At 41.0% G+C, this 23,672-nt stretch overlaps 7 protein-coding genes across 8 annotated transcripts; 3 read left to right on the forward strand and 4 right to left on the reverse strand.

Moving 5' to 3' along the window:
- The first annotated feature begins 7,233 nt into the window (after positions 1-7,233).
- On the forward strand, positions 7,234-9,349 carry LOC128741149 (protein FAM114A2). The gene is made up of 3 exons (XM_053836751.1): positions 7,234-7,981; positions 8,037-9,083; positions 9,150-9,349. Exons 1-3 carry the CDS (start codon positions 7,355-7,357, stop codon positions 9,222-9,224), a joined length of 1,749 nt encoding a protein of 582 aa, XP_053692726.1. The 5' UTR covers positions 7,234-7,354; the 3' UTR covers positions 9,225-9,349.
- On the reverse strand, positions 9,277-10,349 carry LOC128741150 (probable dimethyladenosine transferase). Its single transcript, XM_053836752.1, has 2 exons — positions 10,246-10,349; positions 9,277-10,191 (listed from the first exon to the last, which is right to left on the reverse strand). The coding sequence occupies exons 1-2, from the start codon at positions 10,301-10,303 to the stop codon at positions 9,329-9,331; spliced, it is 921 nt and encodes a 306-aa protein (XP_053692727.1). The 5' UTR covers positions 10,304-10,349; the 3' UTR covers positions 9,277-9,328.
- Positions 10,350-12,978: 2,629 nt separating this feature from the next.
- On the forward strand, positions 12,979-13,927 carry LOC128743499 (nucleolar protein 12). The gene is made up of 2 exons (XM_053840094.1): positions 12,979-13,140; positions 13,207-13,927. Exons 1-2 carry the CDS (start codon positions 13,058-13,060, stop codon positions 13,907-13,909), a joined length of 786 nt encoding a protein of 261 aa, XP_053696069.1. The 5' UTR covers positions 12,979-13,057; the 3' UTR covers positions 13,910-13,927.
- A 526-nt stretch (positions 13,928-14,453) lies between these two features.
- LOC128742046 (40S ribosomal protein S25) lies at positions 14,454-15,405 on the reverse strand. Its single transcript, XM_053838230.1, has 3 exons — positions 15,346-15,405; positions 14,757-15,033; positions 14,454-14,693 (listed from the first exon to the last, which is right to left on the reverse strand). The coding sequence occupies exons 1-3, from the start codon at positions 15,346-15,348 to the stop codon at positions 14,614-14,616; spliced, it is 360 nt and encodes a 119-aa protein (XP_053694205.1). The 5' UTR covers positions 15,349-15,405; the 3' UTR covers positions 14,454-14,613.
- Positions 15,406-18,487: 3,082 nt separating this feature from the next.
- LOC128744716 (zinc transporter 7) lies at positions 18,488-20,211 on the forward strand. 2 transcript variants are annotated; one of them, XM_053841907.1, is made up of 3 exons: positions 18,488-18,678; positions 18,885-19,174; positions 19,240-20,211. In XM_053841907.1, exons 2-3 carry the CDS (start codon positions 18,994-18,996, stop codon positions 20,181-20,183), a joined length of 1,125 nt encoding a protein of 374 aa, XP_053697882.1. In that variant the 5' UTR covers positions 18,488-18,678; positions 18,885-18,993; the 3' UTR covers positions 20,184-20,211. The 2 variants fall into 2 exon arrangements, with proteins under 2 accessions (XP_053697882.1, XP_053697883.1); XM_053841908.1 differs by having other exon boundaries at positions 18,888-19,174.
- A 379-nt stretch (positions 20,212-20,590) lies between these two features.
- On the reverse strand, positions 20,591-22,118 carry LOC128744715 (sialic acid synthase). Its single transcript, XM_053841905.1, has 2 exons — positions 22,002-22,118; positions 20,591-21,934 (listed from the first exon to the last, which is right to left on the reverse strand). Exons 1-2 carry the CDS (start codon positions 22,116-22,118, stop codon positions 20,897-20,899), a joined length of 1,155 nt encoding a protein of 384 aa, XP_053697880.1. The 3' UTR covers positions 20,591-20,896.
- A 34-nt stretch (positions 22,119-22,152) lies between these two features.
- Positions 22,153-22,878, reverse strand: LOC128744717 (dynein light chain Tctex-type protein 2B-like). The gene is made up of 2 exons (XM_053841909.1): positions 22,601-22,878; positions 22,153-22,531 (listed from the first exon to the last, which is right to left on the reverse strand). The coding sequence occupies exons 1-2, from the start codon at positions 22,782-22,784 to the stop codon at positions 22,275-22,277; spliced, it is 441 nt and encodes a 146-aa protein (XP_053697884.1). The 5' UTR covers positions 22,785-22,878; the 3' UTR covers positions 22,153-22,274.
- Positions 22,879-23,672: the final 794 nt, after the last annotated feature.

The following is a 23,672-nucleotide window of genomic DNA, read 5'->3' on the forward strand; positions in this document are numbered from 1 at the left end:
TTGAAAATTGGGCAAATGAGGCCATCCAACCACTCCTCCGGCATTTGTTCTTCCTCCCAGATCCTGACAATGATCCGGTGGATTGCTTCGTACAGCCGCTCGCTCCCCACTTTTAGAAGTTCAGCCGGGATACCGTCCTTCCCAGCAGCCTTACCGTTTTTCAGCTCACTGATTGCCTTCCTAACCTCCTCCTGTGTTGGTGGCTCCACAGCTTGACCATTGCTTACAATTTCTATCCTGTCCCTGCTGATCTCCGCATTTATCTCACCATTCAATAGTGTCTGAAAGTGCTCCTTCCACCTGGCTGCTACCGCCGTTTTGTCGGTAAGGAAGTTGCCAGCACTATCATTGCACATCACAGGCATGGCAAAATTCCTGCATCTCACCGTTTTATAGAAACTCCGTGTGTCGTTGCTAGCGTATCGCTCCTCTGCGCCGGCGAGCACGTGCTCCTCGTACTCGCGTTTCTTTAGACGATGGATTCTTTTTTCCGCAGCTCTAGTCTCTCTGTATCTCTCTGTTTTGGCGCGTTGCCGCAGTGAGCATGCGACTCCTGGCCTGGTTCTTTTCATCTGTCACTCTCTGGCATTCGGCATCAAACCGGCTGTTACGCTGTCTTCCACGCGTCGTGCCTACCACCTCTCTCGCTGCTGTTTGGATGGCACCATGGATGTTCCTCCACAGCCCATTTATATCTTCTTCTACCTGCTGTTCTGCGATTCGCTGGTCAAGCTTCCTGGCGTACTCCACTGCTACGCCGTCTGCCGTTAACCGCTGGATGTTGAACCGCAGCGTCCTCTCAGTGCGAGCTTTCGCCGTGTTCGACAGCTTTGCGCGAATCTTACTCACTACAAGATAGTGGTCAGAGTCGATATTTGGTCCACGAAAAGACCGCACATCGATAACATCCGAAAAGTGTCGACCGTCAATCAAGACATGATCGATCTGAGAGCTAGTCTCCATTTTGATGCCTCCAGGTTTGTTTCCGAATATTCAAACGTGGAAAATAGGTGCTACAGATGGCCATCCCTCTGGCCGCGGCAAAATTTATGAGCCTCAGACCGTTATCATTGGTCGACAGATGGAGGCTATGTTTTCCAGTAACTGGACGGAAGAATTCCTCCCTCCCGATCTGCGCGCTTGCATCTCCGATGATGATTTTCACGTCGTGTTTTGGGCACTCTCCATAGGTCCTCTCAAGCCTGTCGTAAAACTCGTCTTTAGCATCATCGGATTTATCATTTGTCGGTGCGTATAAGTTGATTAGGCTCTAGTTGAAGAATTTGTCCTTAATCCTCAACACGCATATACGGTCATCTACGGGCCTCCACCGGATAACTCGTTGCTTTTGTTTTCCCAACACTACGAAACCGACTCCATGTTCAGTTTTCTTACCGCCACTGTAGTAGATGTGGTACTTGAAAGAAGTGCCTGCAATAGGGTCACTGCACGGAACTCCCTTTCTCCGGAATTTGTCCACCGAACTTCCTGAATAGCAGTGATCTCCACTCCGAGTTGATGCAGCTCTCGAGCAAGCAAGTCAGCCCGTGTCGGTTCATGGAGAGTTCGGACATTCCAGGTACCAAGTTTTCAATCGTTATCCCTTGATCGTTTCCTTGTCCCTTGTCGTGTCCTATACCGATTGTTCCGTCCTGAATTTCTTTGTTCGTTGTTCGTGGTAATTGAGTTTTCGGTATACTACCTCACCGGGGTCGCGATACCTACATCCCGCTGATGGGTCTGCCATCTTAGGTATAGCTTGCGGGATACAGCATTTCATATTCAGCCGCCCGTTACGAAACAGACGCTGTGTGAGCCGCCCCTCACCTAGAGAACAGGCGCTCTAGTTCGCACCTCCTAGCTTAGCTGCTTCAGTAAGTACATGAAGCATTTCCGGGTAAGGCCATCGACCATCATCATTTGACTTAGATCTGCGTGGAGGCGCCAAGCGGGAGCTTGAGAGAGCCAAAGCTATGTTTAACGCTCCTTCCAGGTAACTCTCTCCATTTCATACTCAAAGCCGCATATGATAGCGTAAACCGACAAGAGCTATGGAAAATTTTGGACGAAAACGGCTTTCCGGGTAAGCTTACTAGACTTATCATGGCTACGATGGATGAGATCCAGTGCTGTGTGAAAACCTTGGGTGGCTTGTCGGACCCAATCAAATCTCGCAGGGGACTTCGACAAGGAGATGGTTTTTCCTGCCTGCTATTCAACATTGTGCTTGGTGTTACAAGACGAGCGGCGATCGAAATGCGGGACACGATTTTCAATAAATCCAGCCAATTTATCTGCTTTGCTGACGACGTGGATGCTGTCGGCAGAACATTTGGGGCGGTGGAAGATCAGTACACCAGACTAAAACGCGAAGCAGAGAAGATTATTGAATTGAGGATAAATACGTCTAAAACGAAGTATATGCTGGCGGGCGGGATCGAGCGCGACTGGCTCCGCCTGGGCAGTACCGTAGTAATCGACGGGGATGAGTTCGAGGTAGTCGACTAGCTCGTATACCTTGGCTCACTGGCAACAGAGGACAACAATACCAACCATGAGATTAAAAGACGTATTATCAGTGGAAGTCGGGCCTACTACGGACTCCACAAACACTTGCGGTCTAACAATGTGAGCCCCCGTGCACACGGTACAAAACGCTAATTAAACCGGTAGTCCTCTACGGGCCGAAACGTGGACACTGCTAGAAGAGGACCTACGAGCACTCGGAGTTTTTGAACGGTGGGTGCTGAGAACCATCTTTGGCGGAGTGCAAGAAAACGGTGTATGGAGGCGGAGGATGAACCATGAACTCGCACAGCTCTATGACGAACCCAGTATCCAGAAGGTGGCTAAAGCTGGACGGATACGACATGGACATGTTGCAAGAATGCCGGACAACTACCCTGCAAAGATGGAGTTCGGCTCAAATCCGGTAGGAACAAGACAAAGAGGAGCACAGCGAGCGAGGTGGCAAGACCAGGTGGAGCGAGATCTGGTGAGCGCAGAGTGCTCACGGAACCGGAGACCAGCTGCCATGGACCGAAATGAAATAGATGGAGAAATTATACTGCGCAGGCCTTGTCGTAAGACGTTAGGCCAATTAAGTAAAGTAAGTAAGTTTACATCGCACATTTCGTTTTCCCACGTTAACAAGGCAAAACTAAAGGAATGTACGGAAAGAAAACGTGCGATGTAAACAGAAATGTCAAAAAGGCTGTTAAAATAATACGATTAGTCTATGCGTTCCGCCATTACTTAGGTGGCTTGCCGTCCTAAGACAAAGCCTGTTGAACAAAGTTTATTCATGTAACTCGGTTGAGGGTTACCGCTCTCCAATTCCTCGGACACCGAGTACACTCCGCCAGATATCGCTCCACCTGGTCTAACCCATCTTGCTCGCTGCGCTCCTGGTCGTCTTGTTCCTACCGGATTTGAGCCGAACTCCATCTTTGCAGGGTAGTTGTCCGGCATTCTTGCAACATGTCCTGCCCATCGTATCCGTCCAGCTTTAGCCACCTTCTGGATACTGGGTTCGTCATAGAGCTGTGCGAGTTCATGGTTCATCCTCCGCCTCCATACTCTGTTCTCCTGTACGCCGCCGAAGATCGTTCTTAGCACTCGTCGTTGGAAAACTCCGAGCACTCGCAGGTCCTCCTTGAGCATTGTCCATGTTTCATGCCCGTAGAGAACAACCGGTCTAATAAGCGTCTTGTACAGGGCGCACTTTGTACGGGGACTTGCTTGTGGAGCCCATAGTAAGCACGACTTTCGCTAATAATACGCCTCCGAATCTCACGGCTCGTCCGCCGTTACCAGTGAGCCAAGGTAGACAAATTCATCGACTACCTCAAACTCATCGCCGTAGATCAATATACACTCAAGTACTTTTTTTTACACGGTTTATTTTTCGATTATTAAGAACGGGGCAACTTAGGGACCATTCATTTATTTCACAATACATTTGGAAGAGGCCCGACATTTGTCACGTAGTTTGTAAATGGTTCTTCAGTTGCACCGTTCTTGAGTAATCGAAAAAACAAACCGTGTAAAAAAGACTTGAGTGTACCGGCCTCGGTTCCGCTGGCCAGTATGTAATTTGTTTTAGACGTATTTATCTTTAACCCAACTCACCGCCACAGATGTTCTGGCCGATAATATCCATGTCATCGACAAAGCAGACGAATTGACTAAATTTGTTGTAGACTAATCTCAAGTTTTTAGCCTTGACCTTGAAATGCGGTCATACATATATATATATATATATATATATATATATATATATATATATATATATATATATATATATATATATATATATATATATATATATCTTAATATTTTTTTGAAACGATGGTTCTACAATCGATGAAGGGACGGTAGGGGAAAGACAATCCATCCGAAATCCGAGCACAGCACTGTGTACCATCCATCCATCAGTTTGATGAGCTTCCTGGGGAAGCTGTTCTCGTCCATGATTTTCCATAGCTCTTTCCGGTCGATGGTATCATATGCGGCTTTGAAGTCAACGAATAAATGATGCGTGGGAACTCTGTATTCACGGCCCTTTTGGAGAATTTGCCGCAGTGCAAATATTTGATCCGTTGTAGATCGACCTTCGACGAAGCCGGCTTGATAAATTCCCACAATCTATTCGCAATAGAGGTTTTCCGTCAAAATTTTTTTTTCACTAAATGTTCGGTTTTGACTCTTAGAAGTGATACCCATATAAAACTTTCTTTATTAAAGCCTCTAACTACTGTAAAAATGAAAAACTAAAATACGTATATTTCAACAGGTCACTTCTCGGATGTCTTACATGCCTTTTTGTACCAGTGTCCTCTATTTTCACCACTTCGAAACCATTTGTGCCACTCTTTACTCTTGTGGCAAGCAACAAACGAAATGAAAAAGAAGGTAATCATTAGCTTTTCATTCGTTTTATCCTTTTCACTCTACCGCTGATACACATATGTCAAAAACTGTTATGCAATGCTGCCAGAAAATCTGAAAATTTTGATAAACAGTGCAGCCGAAACGAATTTTTTTAAAACTCAACATTCGTGATTTGGTGAAAAGAAACTCAACATTCTTGCAATTTGCATTGTTTAAAAAATCGTAGTAAACTCTAGAGTCAACGAAAAAAATATATTTTTGCACCATTGTCACTCGTATTGGGAGTACTTTTGAGAAAAAATAAGAAAAGGAGGGGTATGATCTGACGGAAAACCTCTATTGGTGATAGACGGCGGAAAATGATTTGGGACAGCACTTTATAGGCGGCATTGAGAACGGTGATCGCTCGATAGTTCTCACAGTCCAACTTGTCGCCCTTTTTATAGATCGAGCAGATAATCCCATCTTTTCACTCCTCCGGTAGCTGTTTCGTATCCCAAATTCTAACAATTAGTTGGTGTAAACAAACGGCCAGCTTTTCTGGTCCCATTTTAATAAGCTCCGCTCCGATGCCATCTTTTCCAGCTGACTTGTTGTTCTTTAGCTGCATGATCCCTCCTTAACTTCGCCTATCGTTGGGGCTGGCACCTCTTCCCCATTTGTTGCACCGTCGAAATCGCTTTCCCCGCCGCCATGAGTCTCCGCCTGGGCACCATTCAGATGTTCGCGTTCCGCCATTATGGCTCGTAAAAAGCTGGATACTTTTCCTCTGGCCCAGCTGCTTTGGCAACTTATCTTTCTCCATCTCCGGCACCCAAAATAGACCGTTTCAGTCGGAATTGCCGAGCAAATTTCCTATCTTCTACAATCAGGAAGCTAAGTTCGCGCACATTTGAGATGTTTTCAAAACGTTAGTTTTCGTCAAGCCAAGAAAACACACGCATAGGGTGCGCGTATGTAAAAATGAAGGGAGTTACTAAATATTCAGATCACAAATGAACTCGCTAATCTGAATGAATGTTCCCCAGGTAACCAATGAGCATTTCCAATGCAATTTAAATGCAAGTCGCCCAAGTAACAATTTAGGTTTGTTCATCACACTCTAATGATTGCATTTAAGACCAATTGGCTTTGAAAACCACCATAAGAGGCCAAATGTGTAGGACGATGGTTTTAAAGGATTTTCTTCTATGTGTCATGTCAGTTCGTCAGTGTTTATAATATATTAAAATAGTATGTCGGCAAAGTATTTTTATTGGCGAAAGAAAAGGGAATAGGCTGAATTTACAAACCTGCTGAAAATACCCTCCCGTACCCGAGGGGCAAGACACTGTTGAAAATATATTACCTTTCCCTATGGAAATATTTTTCCAACCTTAATATATTGACCTTTCCACCCATAATATAACCTAAAGCCCTATAAAGTTACATTTATTTATACATTTATAGGGTTTTAATAGGGCCTAATATATTAATATTATGATAATATTATGAAGTGTCTTGCCCCTCGCCCGTACCCTACGCTATACCAATCGATCAAAATGGCTTCTACGATATTTTGTCTTGAAATCTTACCAGATTTTATTGCATTTTGGTATAAATTTTGTAGAATTTGATATGGACGTGGAGTTTTTTTCCCCCGTGTTGGGGACTTACCACCGCGACGTGGTATGGACGTGGAGTTACGTGACTTTCAGTTGAACATTATTGGAAAATACAATAACATCTACAGTGGACCGCCGTTCGCTTGAACGATTCCTCATGCAAACCCTAAATTTGCTGAAACTTGTATGAACTGGCTGCCCTGTTCTTTGTTATTGTTTTGGTGGTTTGATTCAGTTGGCAGATGCAAGCGGTGAATATTCATTCTCCAATCGGATTTCTATCATAATCGTTGGGAAAACGGAATGTGAAACAGATTAAACACGCTAGATCAGTACAAACAAATTGTGTTTAGGTGCCTTGTCTGTACAAGCAAATGATGTCATGTAGAGAATGACATTTGAACCATTTTTAATTTGCACGTCGTGCAAACCAGCGGGGTTCAAATTAAAAAGTGTTCCGATTGAAAACGGCCAAACGAACGGGGGTCCACGGTATCTGATTTTCACCTAAAAGCACGCATACTAATGCAAACTACATGGAATTCACGTAAATAGTACGGGAAAAGTTGGATGGAAAATATTCACATAACTTTTCCCGTAATTTTGACGTGAAAATTATTTTAAGTGTGAGCTATTTATAAAACGGGTCAATTTTACTCATTTTTCATTACTCTTATGGTAAGCGTGTTCAATTGACAGTTAAAGAGTGACGCATCATAGCACTGTTTGCGTCTTTTGTATTTTGTTCTGCAGCAGGTACAGCAATAAAATTTCGAATTCGATTCGTATTCCAATTCCAACTGCAGTAAGTTAATATTCTTTTACGTGCTTTCGCAAGTTGAAAAACATCCAACTCAATGTGCGATTCGGATAATGAAGCTTTCGAAAGTGCGGACGAAGATTTTGCTGAACCAAGACAACAGCTTGATCAACACAAGAACAAAGAAGCAAAGTCCCCACCTCAAAATAGCTCTGACGTGGAACGAAAAGCGGTGGATTCCGTGAAGGAGTCTGCGGCAGATGTTCCGCCTGAAGATTTGCCAAAGACGGGAGGAATCAGAAAAATTATACGCCCGGATCAGGAAAAATATCGAGAGGCTAAGATGGTGATAGAGAGAGCAAAAGAACCGAAGAAGACGGCGGCTCCTGTAGAAGACGGATGGGATGATTTCGATGATAATTGGGGAGATTTTAACGTTGACGCCGGTCCACCGGCAACGGCGACAAAGGAAAGTCTACAGATTAAAACCAGTTTCAAGGATGTTAACATCGAAGAGGTAGAGACGAAATTGCAAGACTTCATGAAGGGTCAAGATGATCCACCTGTTCATGAAATTTTGGATCGACTCTCAACTCAGGATAATAGCAAAACCTCATCCGGTCAATCTTGGGGAGCTTGGAAGCCCACCTGGGGTGGTGCAGCGGTATCTTTCTTATCATCTGCTTCGAAAAGCGTTGCTTCTATCACAACCAACATCACACAGGTAAATGGTTGATGTTTTCGATTGTAAGTTTATTCGTTCATTGGTTTATTATTAGGCAATCGAGTCTGGTATTGGAGTTCCAACGCCGGAAGAATTAGCCAAACGTCAGGCCGAAGAAAAGGCTAAGCTGGAAGCCGATGGTTATATCCCAGAAGAGGCGGAACGCATAACTTCTCAGGAGAGCCAGGAGAATACTGATCGCTTTGGATTTGATCAAATATTCTCTGGTGTGACGCAAATAAGTAGTAAAGTTTTAACCGGTGGTCTGGATACGCTGGAGGGCATTGGAAAAAAGACTATGACCATTTTGCAAGAAAATGATCCTGGATTGCTGAACAAGCGTAAACTACTCGGGATGGGCAATGACACTGTTATACTGAGTCAAATACTGCGGGAGGCCAAAGAAAAAACTGAGGAACGCGAAAAAAATTTAAAACAAGTCCAGAAACATTTGTACAAGAAGAAGTTACACTTTGAGACGTTATTCGATGATTACCATGGGTTGGTGCACCTGGAAGCTCTGGAAATGCTTTCTAAGCAAGCATCACTGAAGTTGGAATCGTTGCTTGCTCCACTTACCGGTAATGCTCTGGAAGAATTACAGGAAACGTTGAGTGAAGTGAAAGAACTATGTGAACTCCCGGACTTAGATAATGATGATGCCGACGGCAGGTACGGTGTTGATGAGTTGGAACAGAAACTCAAAGAGGCGGTTACGGATTTAGATGAAGTAAAGATCGACTTCCAGGAGCTACTCAATTGTTGGAAAGCTAACATCGAATGGTTGACCATTGAACCCAGTGCTGAGCCACGATCATCGCAGCAAATTTTCGAAAAAGCAATGCATGCGCTAGCCCAAACGACCGCTCTTTGCGTATTGCGAATGCACAAGTTGGCAGAGATCCTGCTAATTCTCGAACACCACAGCACTGCAAACGAAGCTGATGCACTTGTTCAACTGACCACGGTTTTTTGCTGGCATTTGAGTGGCGTTGCTGCACGTTTCTCAGCTGAGCTTAGTAAAATTAACGATGATGATCGTATCCGACGATCAGTCGGTGAGGAGAGCGATAATGCGTTGATTACAAACATCTTTCTGGAGGTAGGAACTGCAAGCTCAATTTTAGAGATTTTGTGTTTTGTTACTTAATTGAAATATGTTTTTCAGGGTTCGAACAGCACATCATACGTACAGAACGCGTTCCAACTGTTTATTCCCATTCTACAAATCGGAGCAGCATAGTCACTGTCGTTACAAGCTTATTCGGAAAAAGGAAAAGGTTTGTTTTAAATAATGTTTAACAAGATAATGTATTATATCTTTGAAAAAAAAAATTATACACATATTTATCGGAAATGAATTCCCTCCTCGTTGAAAGCACGAAGAATATTCATGAAATCGTCAATATCCATCGTTCTTGCACGTTTACTACCAGCATCCTCCTTGGCCAAAATGTTTTCCACCATATCCTTAATGCTAAACCCTTCCGGTACATCAATGTTCTTCAACGAGCAGTGCATTTTATAGTTCTGCTCCAAAGTCGTTAGAACGGTCGTTTGTTTGAAGGCAGCCGCCAATGTTTTGTTCTTCCGTAGAAAAGCTATCCGCGTAAGGCCATCCCACTCGGTGTAGTTTATCGGTGGTGGAGGATTGCGGGGTTCAATACGTACGACACTGGACTCCACTTTAGGTGGCGGTCGGAAGTTGTTCTTTCCTACTTTCATTAGCATGTCCACTCGGGCTAAAAGCTGTGTGTTGACACTCAAGCGACAGTACAATTTGTCACCCGGTTTCGCCACTAACCGCTGAGCGAACTCCTGTTGGAACATCAGCACAGCACATCGGAAAAACGGGCGATGCAGGAGCAATTTAAACACGAACGGAGAACTAATCTGATAAGGCATGTTGGCAACGCACGCATCGAAAAACGGTAGATCTGCTTTGAGGACGTCACCGATCATAATTTGCAGCTTCGATTGCATTGGCGTTCCTTGCACTCGTTTTTGCAACTCGGCTACCAAACGAGGGTCAATTTCGCAAGCGATCACTTTTTTAACCTTCTCCAAAATCTTTACCGTCATGTTACCAGTACCAGGACCAATTTCCAGAACCACATCAGTTGGTCGAAGCGCTGCCTTCTCAAGCATAGATGTGACGATTAAAGGGTTTTTCAAGATATGCTGACCGAAGTCTTTGTTGAATACAATTCCTGTAAAAGAATTTAAAAATAACGATTGAAGTTCACAATATGTTGACTCCCTACCTTGTTTGACCGCATCCTTATGGACACGGGACTTTTTCTCAGCTCGAACTTTGGGCATTTCGATCACTGGCGCCTAGAAAAGCAGAATTTGAGACAGACAAAACTACCGCATGTGGTCGGAAACACTCAGGAGGTAAAATGAAAATAAAACAAACCTGCTTTTTTTATTTACTACGAGAAACGTCAAATTGATATCCAATGTGGTTTAAAAAGGTGAGGAAAAGAAGATATTTGATAGTTGTGAAAAATCAGGAAAAGACGTCAAACTACTTGTCAAACTACAAAAACAAACCGCGCCGAACATGGGGTTTATTTTTGGAGTTTGGCGTCACGCTTGATCGTGATTGGTCGATTTACGATTTCACCCACACCGTGATGAAATTTCTTCGTTAAGCGTCGATGACACTGGGCGAGTTTTAAGGTTGCTAGTCAGCGATTTCACGAGTGGGCGAGTTAGCGAATGCGCGAGTCATGATGACACACAAATCGGCAAGTAAGCTAGTATGCGAGGGGTTTTGATAAATCTAAAACGTATTCGGCAGCGATGCCGTACATACAAACAAATCGTTGCTAGATCACGTTTAACGTACACAATGTACAATTTACATAAAAGTTATCTCAAGTTATTTAATTCTAACTTCTTTATAGATGTTTAATTGGTAAATATGAAGTATTACGAGGAATCACTTGAATTCACATTCACATTGCATTTACAATTTCAAAATTAGTAAAAATATTTGGCATTTCTGGTGCTATAAAATTAAATAAATTAAAAACCCCCTCGCTGCGGCGCTAGTTACTCCAGGGGGGATCTTTTGCTGTCAAATTCCATACATGTGTGCGTTACCGCAGATGGTGTTTGGTCCATGACGTTTGTACTGTCATGGACCAAACAGCGCACAGAGGAGTAACTAGAGCAAAAAGCTGGCCAAAATTATTTTCTTACGTATTAAGTAATATTTCGCTCGAATATGAAATGAAACGTAAAAATAGTTAATTTTGTAACAAACTGGTGCCATTACAAGTCATTTCAATTCGCTTAATAGTGCAAATTATGCTTTTCTTCTATTCACTATTCACTATTTAGCCTTCTCCAAAACCTACAAATGCATGAGTAAATCAATGAGTATCTTGTTTGTCTCTGATTTATATAAAAAAATGACATTGGTTAATACCAAATTGTTGATACTGGAGTAGACTGATTCTTCGACACTAAATCAACGCAGATGTCTTCTCTGTGATATATAACTTCTGTTATGCAATTTATCAAATAACAATCGCGCCACACATACTATTACATACTTTACCGTCACCCAACTAACATTTTTCCTACTATTTTTGTCAGCGAATTTTGTTGAATGGGAATGTAGATTCAAATAGTGACATATTTGGAGAACAGACCTCATAATCCCTAGACATGTAGTATTGCTAGTGTGCCCATTGTATTGAAGGTGAATTATCTTGCACAGAAGATAGTACGCAACTAGATGCGAATGGTCGATATTTCCTTCAAAACAATGTGAAACATACAATTTTCAAAAGGGTCGCAAATGCCAGTCCGGACGTTTCCGGATGAGCTTTAGGTACCGATTTGTTCAGAATACCACAAAGATTCATTCCTTCATAGAATGTATGACCAGATTCTGCAAGATTAGATAACTTTTTTACCGTTGAAAAACCACAAAATTGCAAAAAAATAGTTGTTTGACAAAACTATTTAAAACAAGTCATATTTTCAAAATTTTAAATTTTTTTCCTACAAACCAGTTAGAATTACTTATGATGAACCTATGTTTTGATAAATATCCTTTGTTAATCTTTTTGTTTACTTCTGATGGAATCCGTTTCCTGATGCTTGATGATTTTTCAAAAAAATGTTTCAAATATTGTCAATGTTTGTACACCTGCCAAAACTTACAGGTATGTTTCCATGTGATTTGACTAAGAGTACTTTGTGCAGCATCTATTTAAGCATACAAAAATATATATATATTATATTAGAAGACCGAAAAAAATGTTTTTCTTATTTTGGCCAGCTTTTTGCCCTAGTTACTCCTCTGTGCAGCGTGTGATTGATTTCGAGCCAAGGGACTCGCAACTCTATTTTTGTCTGCTGCAGTTGACAGAAACTCAAACCCAAACACGCAGCGCAATTGTCGTTTGTATTGTTTTGATCCCGATAATACATTTATCTACTTTTTAGCGTAAATAAAATAAACTAAGAAACTTTTCGAAAGCTACATATACAGGCAAGAGCAGCAAATCGGTAAGAAAAAAGTAGCAAGAGCGGCATTGAAAATTATGGTCACCTGCCTGCCCCTTCACATGTGAGTTTCACAGTTCCTTACCGATAGATCCCCCCTGAGTTACTCGCAACTATGATGCCACACAGCTAGTGAGTAGTGTGCTAGCCAACAAGCGCACACGCCATCGAGTAGCGAGTAAAGTTGAGCAGGATTCAACTTTACTCGCTACTAGCAAACAATCTGCTAGTCAGCTAGTGTGTATGATGACACAGGGCGAGTTCACGACCTACTCGCCAACTCGCTTACTAGCAACCTAAAAACTCGCCCAGTGTCATCGACGCTTTAGTGCCGTTAAGTGCTAACACCACTTTACCAACATCGCTACACCTGCATTCACCACATTGGTCGATATCGCCTATCGCCTGAGTGCCTGCCTGAGACTTTTGACTTTATTTTGTTTGCATTATCGGTTAACTTCCACGAGGTGAATTATTCTTCGATTTTCTTAATTTTTAGAAAGTTGTTTCGTTAATATTCTGCATTAAGTTTCACTAAATGAATTTAGCATGAAACGAAAATCTCAAGAAGGCAACAAACCGGCGTTTGTGAGACGAAAGGTGGAATTAGTTTTCGACCCAGAAAAGAGAGCGTAAGTTTTGATATACACTTCTATAGTAAACAGAACTTAACAATCCTAGGTATCCGTTAATTTCAGAGAGTTCCTAACTGGGTTTCACAAGCGAAAGCTACAGCGCAAAAAGGTTGCACAAAATAAGGCCCAACGACAACTGAAAGAGGAAGCTCGTAGAATCAGGGCAGAGGCAAAAAACAATGTAAAAAAGTTGTACCATTCTTACAAACCTATTCCAGAACTGTCGGAACAGGACAAAGAGGAGGAAGAATATGACACGGGAAATGTAACGGTTAAAGTTGTCGAATTATCCACAACTGAATTGGCTAAAGAGAACAATTGGATCGGTGAAAATCACAATACTGTGCAACAAAGTGATACAGAATGTTCAGATGATTCCTGTGATGAGATTGACTTAGAGACCATTCCTGGTATGTCATTAACTCAAGAAACGACGAAAAAATCAAAGAAAAAAGAACTAGATGAAACAGAGCATGACGATAGTGTTGAAAACGGAAAACAAACCGAAAATGATAAGTCTAAACAACGGGGTCCGCAGTTGAATCTGGAAGGTATTCGATCGAAAAAAGACCTGAATCGAAAACTCAAGCGGCACGCGCGGAAATCTATGCAGAAGAGCAAGGCATTTCAACAGTCAGTTCGAGCGCAGCAGCAGAAGCAACAGAAAAAGTCTCGCCGAGTGAAGCACTTTAAAGAAAAACATCTTAAACGCAAAGGCAAACTAGGTGACGGTAAGAATGCCGAGAAAAAAGGAAGGAGGAAATAGCTTAGTTTTGATTTAAAATATACGTTTATGCTAAACGATGAGTCTTTTAATTTTCCTATTTAAGTTTGTTTATGACATTGGTTTATAGTTTTTTTTTCGTAACAATGCCGAAAGCAAAAAAAAGCAAAGTCAGACATTCCGTTTTCGTTACAGTACAAGAGGACCGTTTAAGTACAGAACAACTATTGCGGGGTAAGAGCTAGTGCCTGTCGACTCTAATAGCATCTCTCAGCTGAGATTCGAGTTGGCCTCAAGGCCAACTGGGAACAATAATGCGAAAGATGCCCGAATCATCCTTCCGTTTGAAAGACATTTTTGAATACGCTTGTGGGATCAAATGGATTAGATTCAATAGTAACGACCATTCTTCATATGCAAGTTGCTTCATACGCTTTTTTCGATTGAGAATTTGATACGCTGCTCACAAAAATAAAAACCGATAACCATCAAAGCTATTGAAGATCTAAATAAGCCGCTTCGAAGTTGTTCGTTCGTTTATGGGACTTATTTAGTTGCGGTAACTTGTCATCAAACATGTTTCACGATTCTGTTACTTAGTAATAAGTATATTTTCTCACGACAACTTTTCTTCACTTTCCACCCATAGTCCTCGGATTCTTAGCTAGAAGAAACCAACTTAACGTTTTCGTCGTACCTTCCGCTCCAAACGATTATATCAAACACAATACACGAACGCACCAGATTTATGCCACGGGATCATCTCCCTTGGTCGTACGAGTATAGATAACCTGGGCGTGGTGGTGAACTACCTGCTTGATCAATCCTGGAAGAATAATTAAAAAATGTATCCACCATCCACAACTTGAGCTAATCCTAATGAACTCACCCTTTTGACACAGCTCTCGCAGCCCGCGCTTGGCCAATGAACCACGGATCTTCAGACGTTCAGAAACAACCGACGGAGTAATCAATTTATAGGCGGGGACTTCCTTGTACAATTTTTCATAGGTTGCCTTATCGAAAAGGACCTGATTGTTTAGCTTGTCACGGACCTTTCCTTTGGACCACTTCTTCTTCTTAGCCTTTCCACCAGAGGAACCTTCCTTCTTCTTCTGGGTCTTTTGCGGCTGTTTCGCCGTTCCTTTGGTGTCCTTCTTCGGAGGCTAAAAATAATACATTTATTAAATAGGATGTTCCACATAGCTTTTTAACTAATGGTTGATTTTCGGCATCAGAGCAATAGATTGCGGCAAATGTCAAGCTTGCCACATGCAGGAAAAGTGTCGTAAACAAACTTGGACCGACAAACTAAGACACAATTCAATGCAAATTACAAAGGAATATGAAGCTAGAGGGACATAAATTTTATATTTCCGTGATGATGTTACTCCTATTTCACCTTTTTTTATAGTTAAAATATTGCTTCGAGCCGAAAAACACAGTTTTTTTTAAATTATTGATCGACAACAACCTACCATATTGGCAAAATTACTTCGAAAGAACGTCCACCGACGATCGGTGACAGCAGGAAACAGTCGAACGCATGCTTTGACATTAGGTTTTTACAAACGCACATAGGTCATAGAATGTGCTGCCAGATAGAGTGACTAATACTACAGCAAAGTTTCGTTAATTGGTGGTTCGTTAATTGGGCGGTTCGTTAATTGGGTGCTCGCTAATTGGGCTATGTGACAACTTGAATGTCAAAATTGTATGGAATTTTCGAGTTTAGAAATTTCTAACAACTGTCAGTCGGCCCAATTAGCGAATCAGCTGGAGTGCAGTCGTGGCCCAATTAACGAATTCAGGCTGTATATGTATATACACGGTAAAAAATCGTCACGCCTATTTCAAGTGCGTTTGCACTTGATTCAGTCTGACACTTTGCACTATCCAGCTTTTTACGAGCCATAATGGCGGACGCGTTCGTAATATTTGAACAGCATTTTTGACATTTCCCTAATACGTCGCACGTTTTCTTTCCGTACATTCCTTTAGTTTTACCGTGAACACGCGGAAAGAAAACGTGCGATGTATTAGGGAAATGTCAAAAATGCTGTTCAAATATTACGAACACGTCCGCCATTATGGCTCGTAAAAAGCTGGATAAATTGAAGTGATTTACCTTTGATTTTCAGGTGATTCTCAATTTGTAATTATCACCACTGTCTTTATCCATTGAATTCGAAATTGTTTGCATTTCTCAAATGTCAAAAATGTGCATGTCAGTAAGAAACAGTCACAAACTCGCGGCAGCAGTGAAATTCTGCATTTTAAGTGAGAAGAATATTATCCAATAGAATCATTTATGTGCTCTTCAGGGTGAGTATAAAAGGAATTATAACTGTGATTTAAATTTATTAATAACCATTTGATTTTAAGGTCACGGAGCTGATTCCAAGTACCGGGCAGGCCAAACACAATGAAGATTGTCACATGCAACCGGTATTCACCGTTCGGAAACGTTTTTGTGGAGGGTGTAGTGCAACTGACGCTTCTTCATTATACATTACATGGTATTTATGTAAGGCATTTAAATTGTTAAAATTGTAATTTGCAAGCATTGTAAATAAAAAAATTATAATAAATAGTACCACTATCATTGACATTATTGACTGTTCAGTTTCAAACCACAGCAGATGAACAAAAATGTATAAAAACATTCCAATTGAAGTGCTTTTCTGTTGATTTCATCATGTTTTGTATTAATTCAATTCAAGAGATCTGCATTTCGGATTGTACTCTTTGGCAAGTAGTGCGAATTCAAAGGTAAATCACTTTTCTTCAACGTAATCTTTTTTTACCGTGTAGTCACTCTACTGCCAGATTATAATCGTATTTGATTTTTAACCATTATACACTGAAAGAAAACCTGCACATTGCTAAATATTATAATATCCACCTTTTCGCGTGCTTAATGGCGGATAGTGGGCGCAACTTTTGGAAAATATTTCATGCTTTCGGCAACTTTTCTAACGTACGCTTGACAGTTTTGCAAGGGGAAAATGTCAACAGGACGTGAGCAGAGTTGCCAAAAGCATGTTATTTTTCCGTTAGTTGTACCCACAAACCATAAAGCCCTATAAATGTATATCTTTATAGGGCTTTAACTAGCCGCCATTAGGCACGCGAAAAGGTCGATAAAGTGTTTTGCACCAAAAACAAGAAGACTGGCATCTCTTCCTCGCACCCATACAAATATGACAAGCAACAGAAGCAACAGCGTACCCGTCTCGACCAAAGTTGAAGCCATGGGTACGTGTATTGGGGGAAAAAGTTGTGTGCCAGCGTGGCAATGCATTGCATACATTTTTGTGTACAATTCACCATAGAAAAAATTCTTGCCTCCAAAAACCTTCACATGTCAAATTTGGTTCCATTTGCTTGATTAGTTTTCGAGTTATGCAGAAATTTGTGTTGCAGCCCGCCTTCCTCTTAGTGGGGGAGGGGTCTCTAACCATCATAAGAACCTTCCCTGGCCCAAAAACCTCTACATGCAAATTTTCACGCCGATTGGTTCAGTACTTTTCGATTCCCGACAGACAAACAGACAGAAATCCATTTTTATCGGTATCCAGCTTTTTACGAGCCATAATGGCGGATATGTTCGTAATATTTGAATGGCATCTTTGACATTTCACTAATACATCGCACGTCTTGTTTCCGCGCGTTCACGGTAAAACTAAAGGAATGTACGGAAAGAAAACGTGCGATGTATCCAGCTTTTTACGAGCCATAATGGCAGATGTGTTCGTAATATTTGAACAGCATTCTTGACATTTCCTTAATACATCGCACGTTTTCTTTCCGTACATTTATGACCAATAATAACGACTGGCTGCAGTTGACAGTTCGAACTGGCTGCATTTGACGTTGGATTTTTTCTTATCCGAGAATCTCTCTCAGGTAAAAAGCTGGATACCATCTGCTATTCTGGCTCGTAAAAAGCTAAATATTATTTTCTTACCTGTTACCTGTTCTTACCCCTAAATTTCAACGCACTGTTCAAATAGTATAATAAATCTATCCTGCTTTTACGAGTCATAATGGCGGACGTGTTCGTAATATTTGAACAGCATTTTTGACATTTCACTTATCCAGCTTTTTACGAGCCATAATGGCGAACGTGTTCGTAATATTTGAACAGCAATTTTAACATTTCCTAAATACGTTGCACGTTTTCTTTCCGCATGTTCCTTATTACCGTGAACGTTCGGAAAGAAAACGTGCGATGTGTTTCGGAAATGTCAAAAATGCTGTTCAAATATTACGAACACAGATTATTCGGTCCGCCTTTATGGTTCGTAAAACGCTGGACAGCAATGTGCAGATAAATATGAAGATAGAATTAACACAAGGGCGAATGTCGCAAGCGTAAAACAACCGAGTGAGGGTTGATTTTCTTATGCTGGTCCAGCAAAAATTAACTCTCACCCGGTTTGTTTACATTTGCGACATTCGCCCTTTTGTTAATTCTATCTAGATATCTTTCCGTGTAGCATTGTTACGTGATTTTTAAATCAACTTTTGAAACGCATCCCAAATTGTACAAACGCAAACTTTTGACAGATGATAGTTGCATCAATCCGAAAAATCATCGCCCAGTGTCAGTCAGTGCTGCTGTCGCGGTCTCGTATCGCCTGTGTCGTTGATTGATCTCTTCAACATTTGAGACAGCCGAAATTTTGATATATGCTCGCAGTGTTACGTTAATTCGGTAAATTTCCCCAGAAAATGTACCGCAATTGTGCTAATACTTTATTCGTCAAGTAGTCTTCACTACAGTCGGTAGTTTTGCTCGTTTTCAGGTAAGCTATTGCGAACGATTAGTTTCTGTGTCGCCTAAAACTTTCATGTTTTCCGAGTTGTAATTGCTTTGAAGAAGGGATTGAACACGTATGCAATGCGTAATGATTGTTTATCATTCTGAAGGACTGCCTAATTTTTTTTTTCAATCACACGTTCATTTTCAACTAGGTATTCCGTTGACTGATAAGAGATTTTATCATTTCAGCAGTTAGTTCAATCAAAGCTAGCATATAACTCATCACTGGTGAATCTTCGTAGAAAATAAAATAAACAATTTTAGTTGAAATCTGTTACGATCAGACATCGGCTTGAAGATGCTGCCTTTAACCCATAAAGATTCTCGGGGATTCACCTACAAAGTACGAGAAAAGTTTAACAGCTTATCGCGGCTTATACTGTCCGACCGGAACTCTAGAAACCTGTTTCTTTTTCTATTGCTAAATTTGAGTTTTGCTTTCGTGGAACTCATGTACGGAATTTGGACTAACAGTTTAGGTAAGATTTACGTGAAGCTTCTTTATCCGAATGCAAATTATATTAAATATTTTTAATCTCTTCAGGTCTAATTTCGGATTCGTTCCATATGTTCTTCGATTGCACTGGTTTGTTGGCCGGATTAGCGGCATCTGTTATTACCAAATGGAAAGCAAATGACAAATATTCCTACGGCTATGTACGTGCAGAAGTGTTGGCTGGCTTTGTCAACAGTTTGTTTCTGCTGTTTATTGCATTTTTCATCATGTCCGAGGCGGTTGAGCGTGCCATCGAACCACCGGAGGTTAAGCATGAGCGGCTGTTTGTAGTATCCGTCCTCGGACTATTAGTGAATCTGGTCGGAATCTATGCGTTCCAACACGGCGGTCATGGGCACTCGCATGGTGGAGGGGGTCATGGCCATAGTCACGGTGGAGGTGGCCACGGACATTCTCACGGTCACAGCGATACGAATCATTTGCTGGCTAACCACAACCACCATGGCCACAGCCACGGGGGTGACGACCATCATCACGGAGGCGGTGGATCGACTTCGATTGGCGTGGAACAACCGATCTCCTCCAATAACTCGCAGATAATGCGTGGCGTCTTCCTTCATATTCTAGCCGATACGCTCGGATCGGTTGGAGTTATCATTTCTGCAGTATTGATGCAACTGTTTGGCTGGATGCGAGCGGATCCTATTTGCAGTATGTTTATCGCTCTGACGATCGGCGTCAGCACGCTTTCGTTGATCAAAGAGTCGGTTATGATACTTATGCAGCGCCAACCGGTAGCCTTGGACAGACAGCTGATACAGTGCTATCAGAAAGTCACAGGATTGGCGGGAGTATACAGTGTTCAAGAGCCTCACTTTTGGACGCTCTGTAGTGATGTGTACGTGGGCGCCATTAAGTTAGAAGTATCCAAGAACGTGGATCCCCGCTATGTGGTGCAACACACCCGGATGATCTTCGAGGCTATCGGAGTGCGGCAGATCTACATTCAGCTTGACTATGCAGCAATGTGATAGATTGGTTTCGAGGGGATTCAAATGAGTATTTTTCCGTTCTGCCTGTTAAGTGTGCTTGTGCAACCTTTTCTGTTTTTTTAGAAAAAGGGATGTCAAGTTTTCACCGTTGAAATGAGTGCGCGTGTGTGTCAAAATACCGGTTTGAAACCGATCGACTGTTGAGAATAAAAATACTGCATTTTGACCTTAAACCTGATAGTAGAACAAGCGTAACTACCGAAAACATACTGTTAGTGAGCAAGACACACTAAAATTTATTTGGGGGGCCTCTTTTAGGGTTGTCAGAAAGAATTGTGAGGTTCTGACACTCTGAAAATTATTTATAAATCTTCTGAAACAGAATTACAAAGATTAAGGACATAATTTTTTTATATTTTATTTCAATAGAAGTAGTTAGCCCCAATTCAGTGGTTGAATAATTGTTACATCCGAAATTTAATTTTTGGGACTTTCTAGTAGAGTACGACGCATCTTTTTTCGCTCGATTTGGGATGAAATTGGAACCTCTTGAATAAGGCTGCAAATTTACTTGGGTGATTAGAAGATTAAAAGAAAAACTATTAGGTACGGAGTGATTTGTGGTTAGGGCGTAAGAAGGTAATCCTATTCTACCAATTCATTCGCACATTTGACTTTGCTGGTAATAATAGAGCATTTGTTTATATTTTATCTGAATTATCTCGAATATTGTTCCCAAATTATAATTAATATCAATTAGTGTCAATACTATCCTTCACAAGATCACTTTCTGTTATTGGCTCGTCACGGTTACACGGACGAATGACATGTTTCCCCACTACACTTTTTAAAAATTCTGGTCTAATCCCATGAGGTTCACTAACTTTTACATCGATATCACTCTTTATTAGTTTATGTCCCTGTGGAACGAAATTCTTATATACTAATGATTTACCGAGCTTTTGGAAACATGCAACTTCTGAAACCAACAGTTTTCTATCGGTCATTGTGACCGGTTTGAGAGCATGTCTTAGATCTTCCGAATTAAAATCCTTATCCATTAATATTTGTGAGAGCACGTTTAAAATATCTTCCGTATTCGATTCAACACAAATATTCTCTACTGTCCTTATATAATTCACTAACTTTTTAAATTCTGTCGGATCCAAAGATGCTTTATGGTCAGTTCCTTTCCAGTTTTTATCAAGTGTAAAGTGTCGCTCGACAACGCGTGCCCCCAGTAAAACACTTGCAACACTCAGCTGCAGTCCTAGTTCGTGACCAGAATAGCCTATCACCAAATCGGGAAATCGTCTTCTATACAATGGAATCAATTTTAATACAGCGTCGGATGGAGGAGTAGGATAAGCAGAAACGCAGTGTAGAAGAGCCACCGATCGACCTTGGAGAATGGAATGAATTCGTTCTACCTGATTCCAGGATTGCATGCCGGTGGACACAATCAGAGGTACATTCAACTCGGCAGCTTCAGTTAGTAACGGAATGTTATCTGCGTCACCCGAGCCAATCTTTATAAAAGGTAACCCCAGCCGTTCCAATTGCTTCAACGAAACCGAATCCATTGCAGATGCACTAAAAAGAATTTCATGCTGCAAACAAAACTGCTGTAGTAGCTTGTAGTCTTCTATGGAAAATTCCAAGTGTTTCTTGTGCTCGCCGTAGGTGCGTCCCCAGGAGTTATCTATAGTGTACACTCGATCCAATGCCTGCTTAGTAAACTTGGCTTCCAAACAAGATTTCTGAAACTTTACGCAATCAACACCGATTTCCTTGAGCGAAAAAAGAAAAGATGAGATTATCATAATATCCTACCTACTATACTAATGTTACATTTACCTTTGCTTTTATTATCATTTCTTTCGCAATATCTAATGATCCTTGATGATTTTGCCCAATTTCTGCAACTATAAAAACTGGATTCCCATTGCCAACATTTTTGCTCCCGATTTTCATGCTTAAAAATACCTATGTTCCTATCACTTCAAAAGTTTAATTGAATATATCTCCAGTAACGAAGAACCTAAATTAAAATCACACACTTTCTTAATTCCTTAAGTCGATATACTGCCACACCCGTGCTAGTAGCTGCGTATATATTTCTTTTAAACATCAATACAGATAAAGCCCAAACACAGTGACAATACAGAAGATTGTAGCGTTTTTGAACTCGCCGGAGGCTTGATTGTCGCACTCTGCATCCCACCGGCATCGCGCAATGTACTTACAGCCGGCCCCCAATTGCTGTCCAAGCATAACCTGTACGACGTGCTTGTAGCGTTTCATTTCTAGATCCTTTACCTTCAGGCTGATTTCATCGGCCAAAGATTTTGTCCAGCGGGCTGCATCTACCGCGGTATACGTTTTACCTAAATGACCAAAAAAAGTAATCCTAATTTTTATTTTCTTGTGTTTCGTTTGTGGTTAATATTACTTACCGCTTAAAGTATCGTTCAGTACCGTATTAATGATTTGCTTGATATTTTCTGATTTGAATGTTTGCTCCAGCGATGGCCGCATTTGGTAAGTACTAGGAGCTGGGCCTGTTTCTTCGGCTGCGACTTTCGGATCCGGATCCGGACAAGGCCGGTCGATTTTTGTCATTTGTTCCTGCTGCAGCATTTTTAAACTGAGACAATTGTGCAATTTCTATTTGTACGACTTTATAAACTTTTTTCTTCACAGTTTTGAATTCATTGCAGTATAAGTTACAATTGTAAATTGGTTTAGTATGTTTTAAATTTGTTTCCTAGGTGATTTACATTCTTTGTTTTCTATATATACTACAAACTACACTAAGGAGCAAGATACCTCAAATTTATTATTGATGTTAACCCAAATGGGCCAGAGCTGCCATCACAACTTGGGATTAATAAAAATATCTTTAAATCTCTTTAAATATTTATTTATTGTATCTATTTATTGTGCTTCCCGAGAAAATATTTCTCGACTAACATTTGAAAAGGGCCTAACAACCAATATGGTGAAATCGAGTAAATTGAATTCAAAGATTGGTATTCGAAATTTAAATCCTAATTTAATATTCTACCAAATAAATCCAATTTTCTTTTCGAATACAGTGGCTTGATCTCTTATCTATTGATATGTGAGAGGAAATTAATAAAAAGTCTCATTTGAGCGATAAAAACTGAAAGAAAAGAATTACACCCTTTTTAAAATTAAAGTTCACTTATTCCCAATTTTTATGCCACTATGCTGCCAACACTGGAATTACCCCCTGGTTTTTAAGCTTATTATTATTTCAATTTGTTGTTTCGCCCGTTTCGCGCTTGAAGTTGTTTTACGTATTAATGTCAAAAATCCTTTTTTTTGGTATTATTATTAAACAGAAAGTGTGTTTTCGTCGTTCTGTCGTTTTCATCTTGTTTCAACTCGTCCGCGATTTTTAATTTTTTGAAAACTATCGGAGTTCAGTTCAGTATAAAAATATTTTCCAAAAACAGAATAAAAAGCAGGGCTGACCTTTATGCAATAGATATCGAAATAAAA

The sequence above is a fragment of the Sabethes cyaneus genome, chromosome 3 (genome assembly GCF_943734655.1).
Source record: "Sabethes cyaneus chromosome 3, idSabCyanKW18_F2, whole genome shotgun sequence".
Taxonomy (NCBI): Eukaryota; Metazoa; Arthropoda; class Insecta; order Diptera; family Culicidae; genus Sabethes; species Sabethes cyaneus.

Coding starts and splice junctions, on each gene's coding strand:
- LOC128743499 (XM_053840094.1), top strand. CDS start 13,058: ATGAAACGAAAATCTCAAGAAGGCAACAAACCGGCGTTTGTGAGACGA. Junction 13,141..13,206: donor TTCGACCCAGAAAAGAGAGC/GTAAGTTTTGAT, acceptor CGTTAATTTCAG/AGAGTTCCTAACTGGGTTTC.
- LOC128744717 (XM_053841909.1), bottom strand. CDS start 22,784: ATGCTGCAGCAGGAACAAATGACAAAAATCGACCGGCCTTGTCCGGAT. Junction 22,532..22,600: donor ACTGAACGATACTTTAAGCG/GTAAGTAATATT, acceptor TTGGTCATTTAG/GTAAAACGTATACCGCGGTA.
- LOC128741149 (XM_053836751.1), top strand. CDS start 7,355: ATGTGCGATTCGGATAATGAAGCTTTCGAAAGTGCGGACGAAGATTTT. Junction 7,982..8,036: donor TCACAACCAACATCACACAG/GTAAATGGTTGA, acceptor GTTTATTATTAG/GCAATCGAGTCTGGTATTGG. Junction 9,084..9,149: donor TTACAAACATCTTTCTGGAG/GTAGGAACTGCA, acceptor TATGTTTTTCAG/GGTTCGAACAGCACATCATA.
- LOC128741150 (XM_053836752.1), bottom strand. CDS start 10,303: ATGCCCAAAGTTCGAGCTGAGAAAAAGTCCCGTGTCCATAAGGATGCG. Junction 10,192..10,245: donor TAAGGATGCGGTCAAACAAG/GTAGGGAGTCAA, acceptor ATTCTTTTACAG/GAATTGTATTCAACAAAGAC.
- LOC128744716 (XM_053841907.1), top strand. CDS start 18,994: ATGCTGCCTTTAACCCATAAAGATTCTCGGGGATTCACCTACAAAGTA. Junction 19,175..19,239: donor AATTTGGACTAACAGTTTAG/GTAAGATTTACG, acceptor TAATCTCTTCAG/GTCTAATTTCGGATTCGTTC.
- LOC128744715 (XM_053841905.1), bottom strand. CDS start 22,118: ATGAAAATCGGGAGCAAAAATGTTGGCAATGGGAATCCAGTTTTTATA. Junction 21,935..22,001: donor AAATGATAATAAAAGCAAAG/GTAAATGTAACA, acceptor TTTTCGCTCAAG/GAAATCGGTGTTGATTGCGT.
- LOC128742046 (XM_053838230.1), bottom strand. Junction 14,694..14,756: donor GCGAGAGCTGTGTCAAAAGG/GTGAGTTCATTA, acceptor TTATTCTTCCAG/GATTGATCAAGCAGGTAGTT.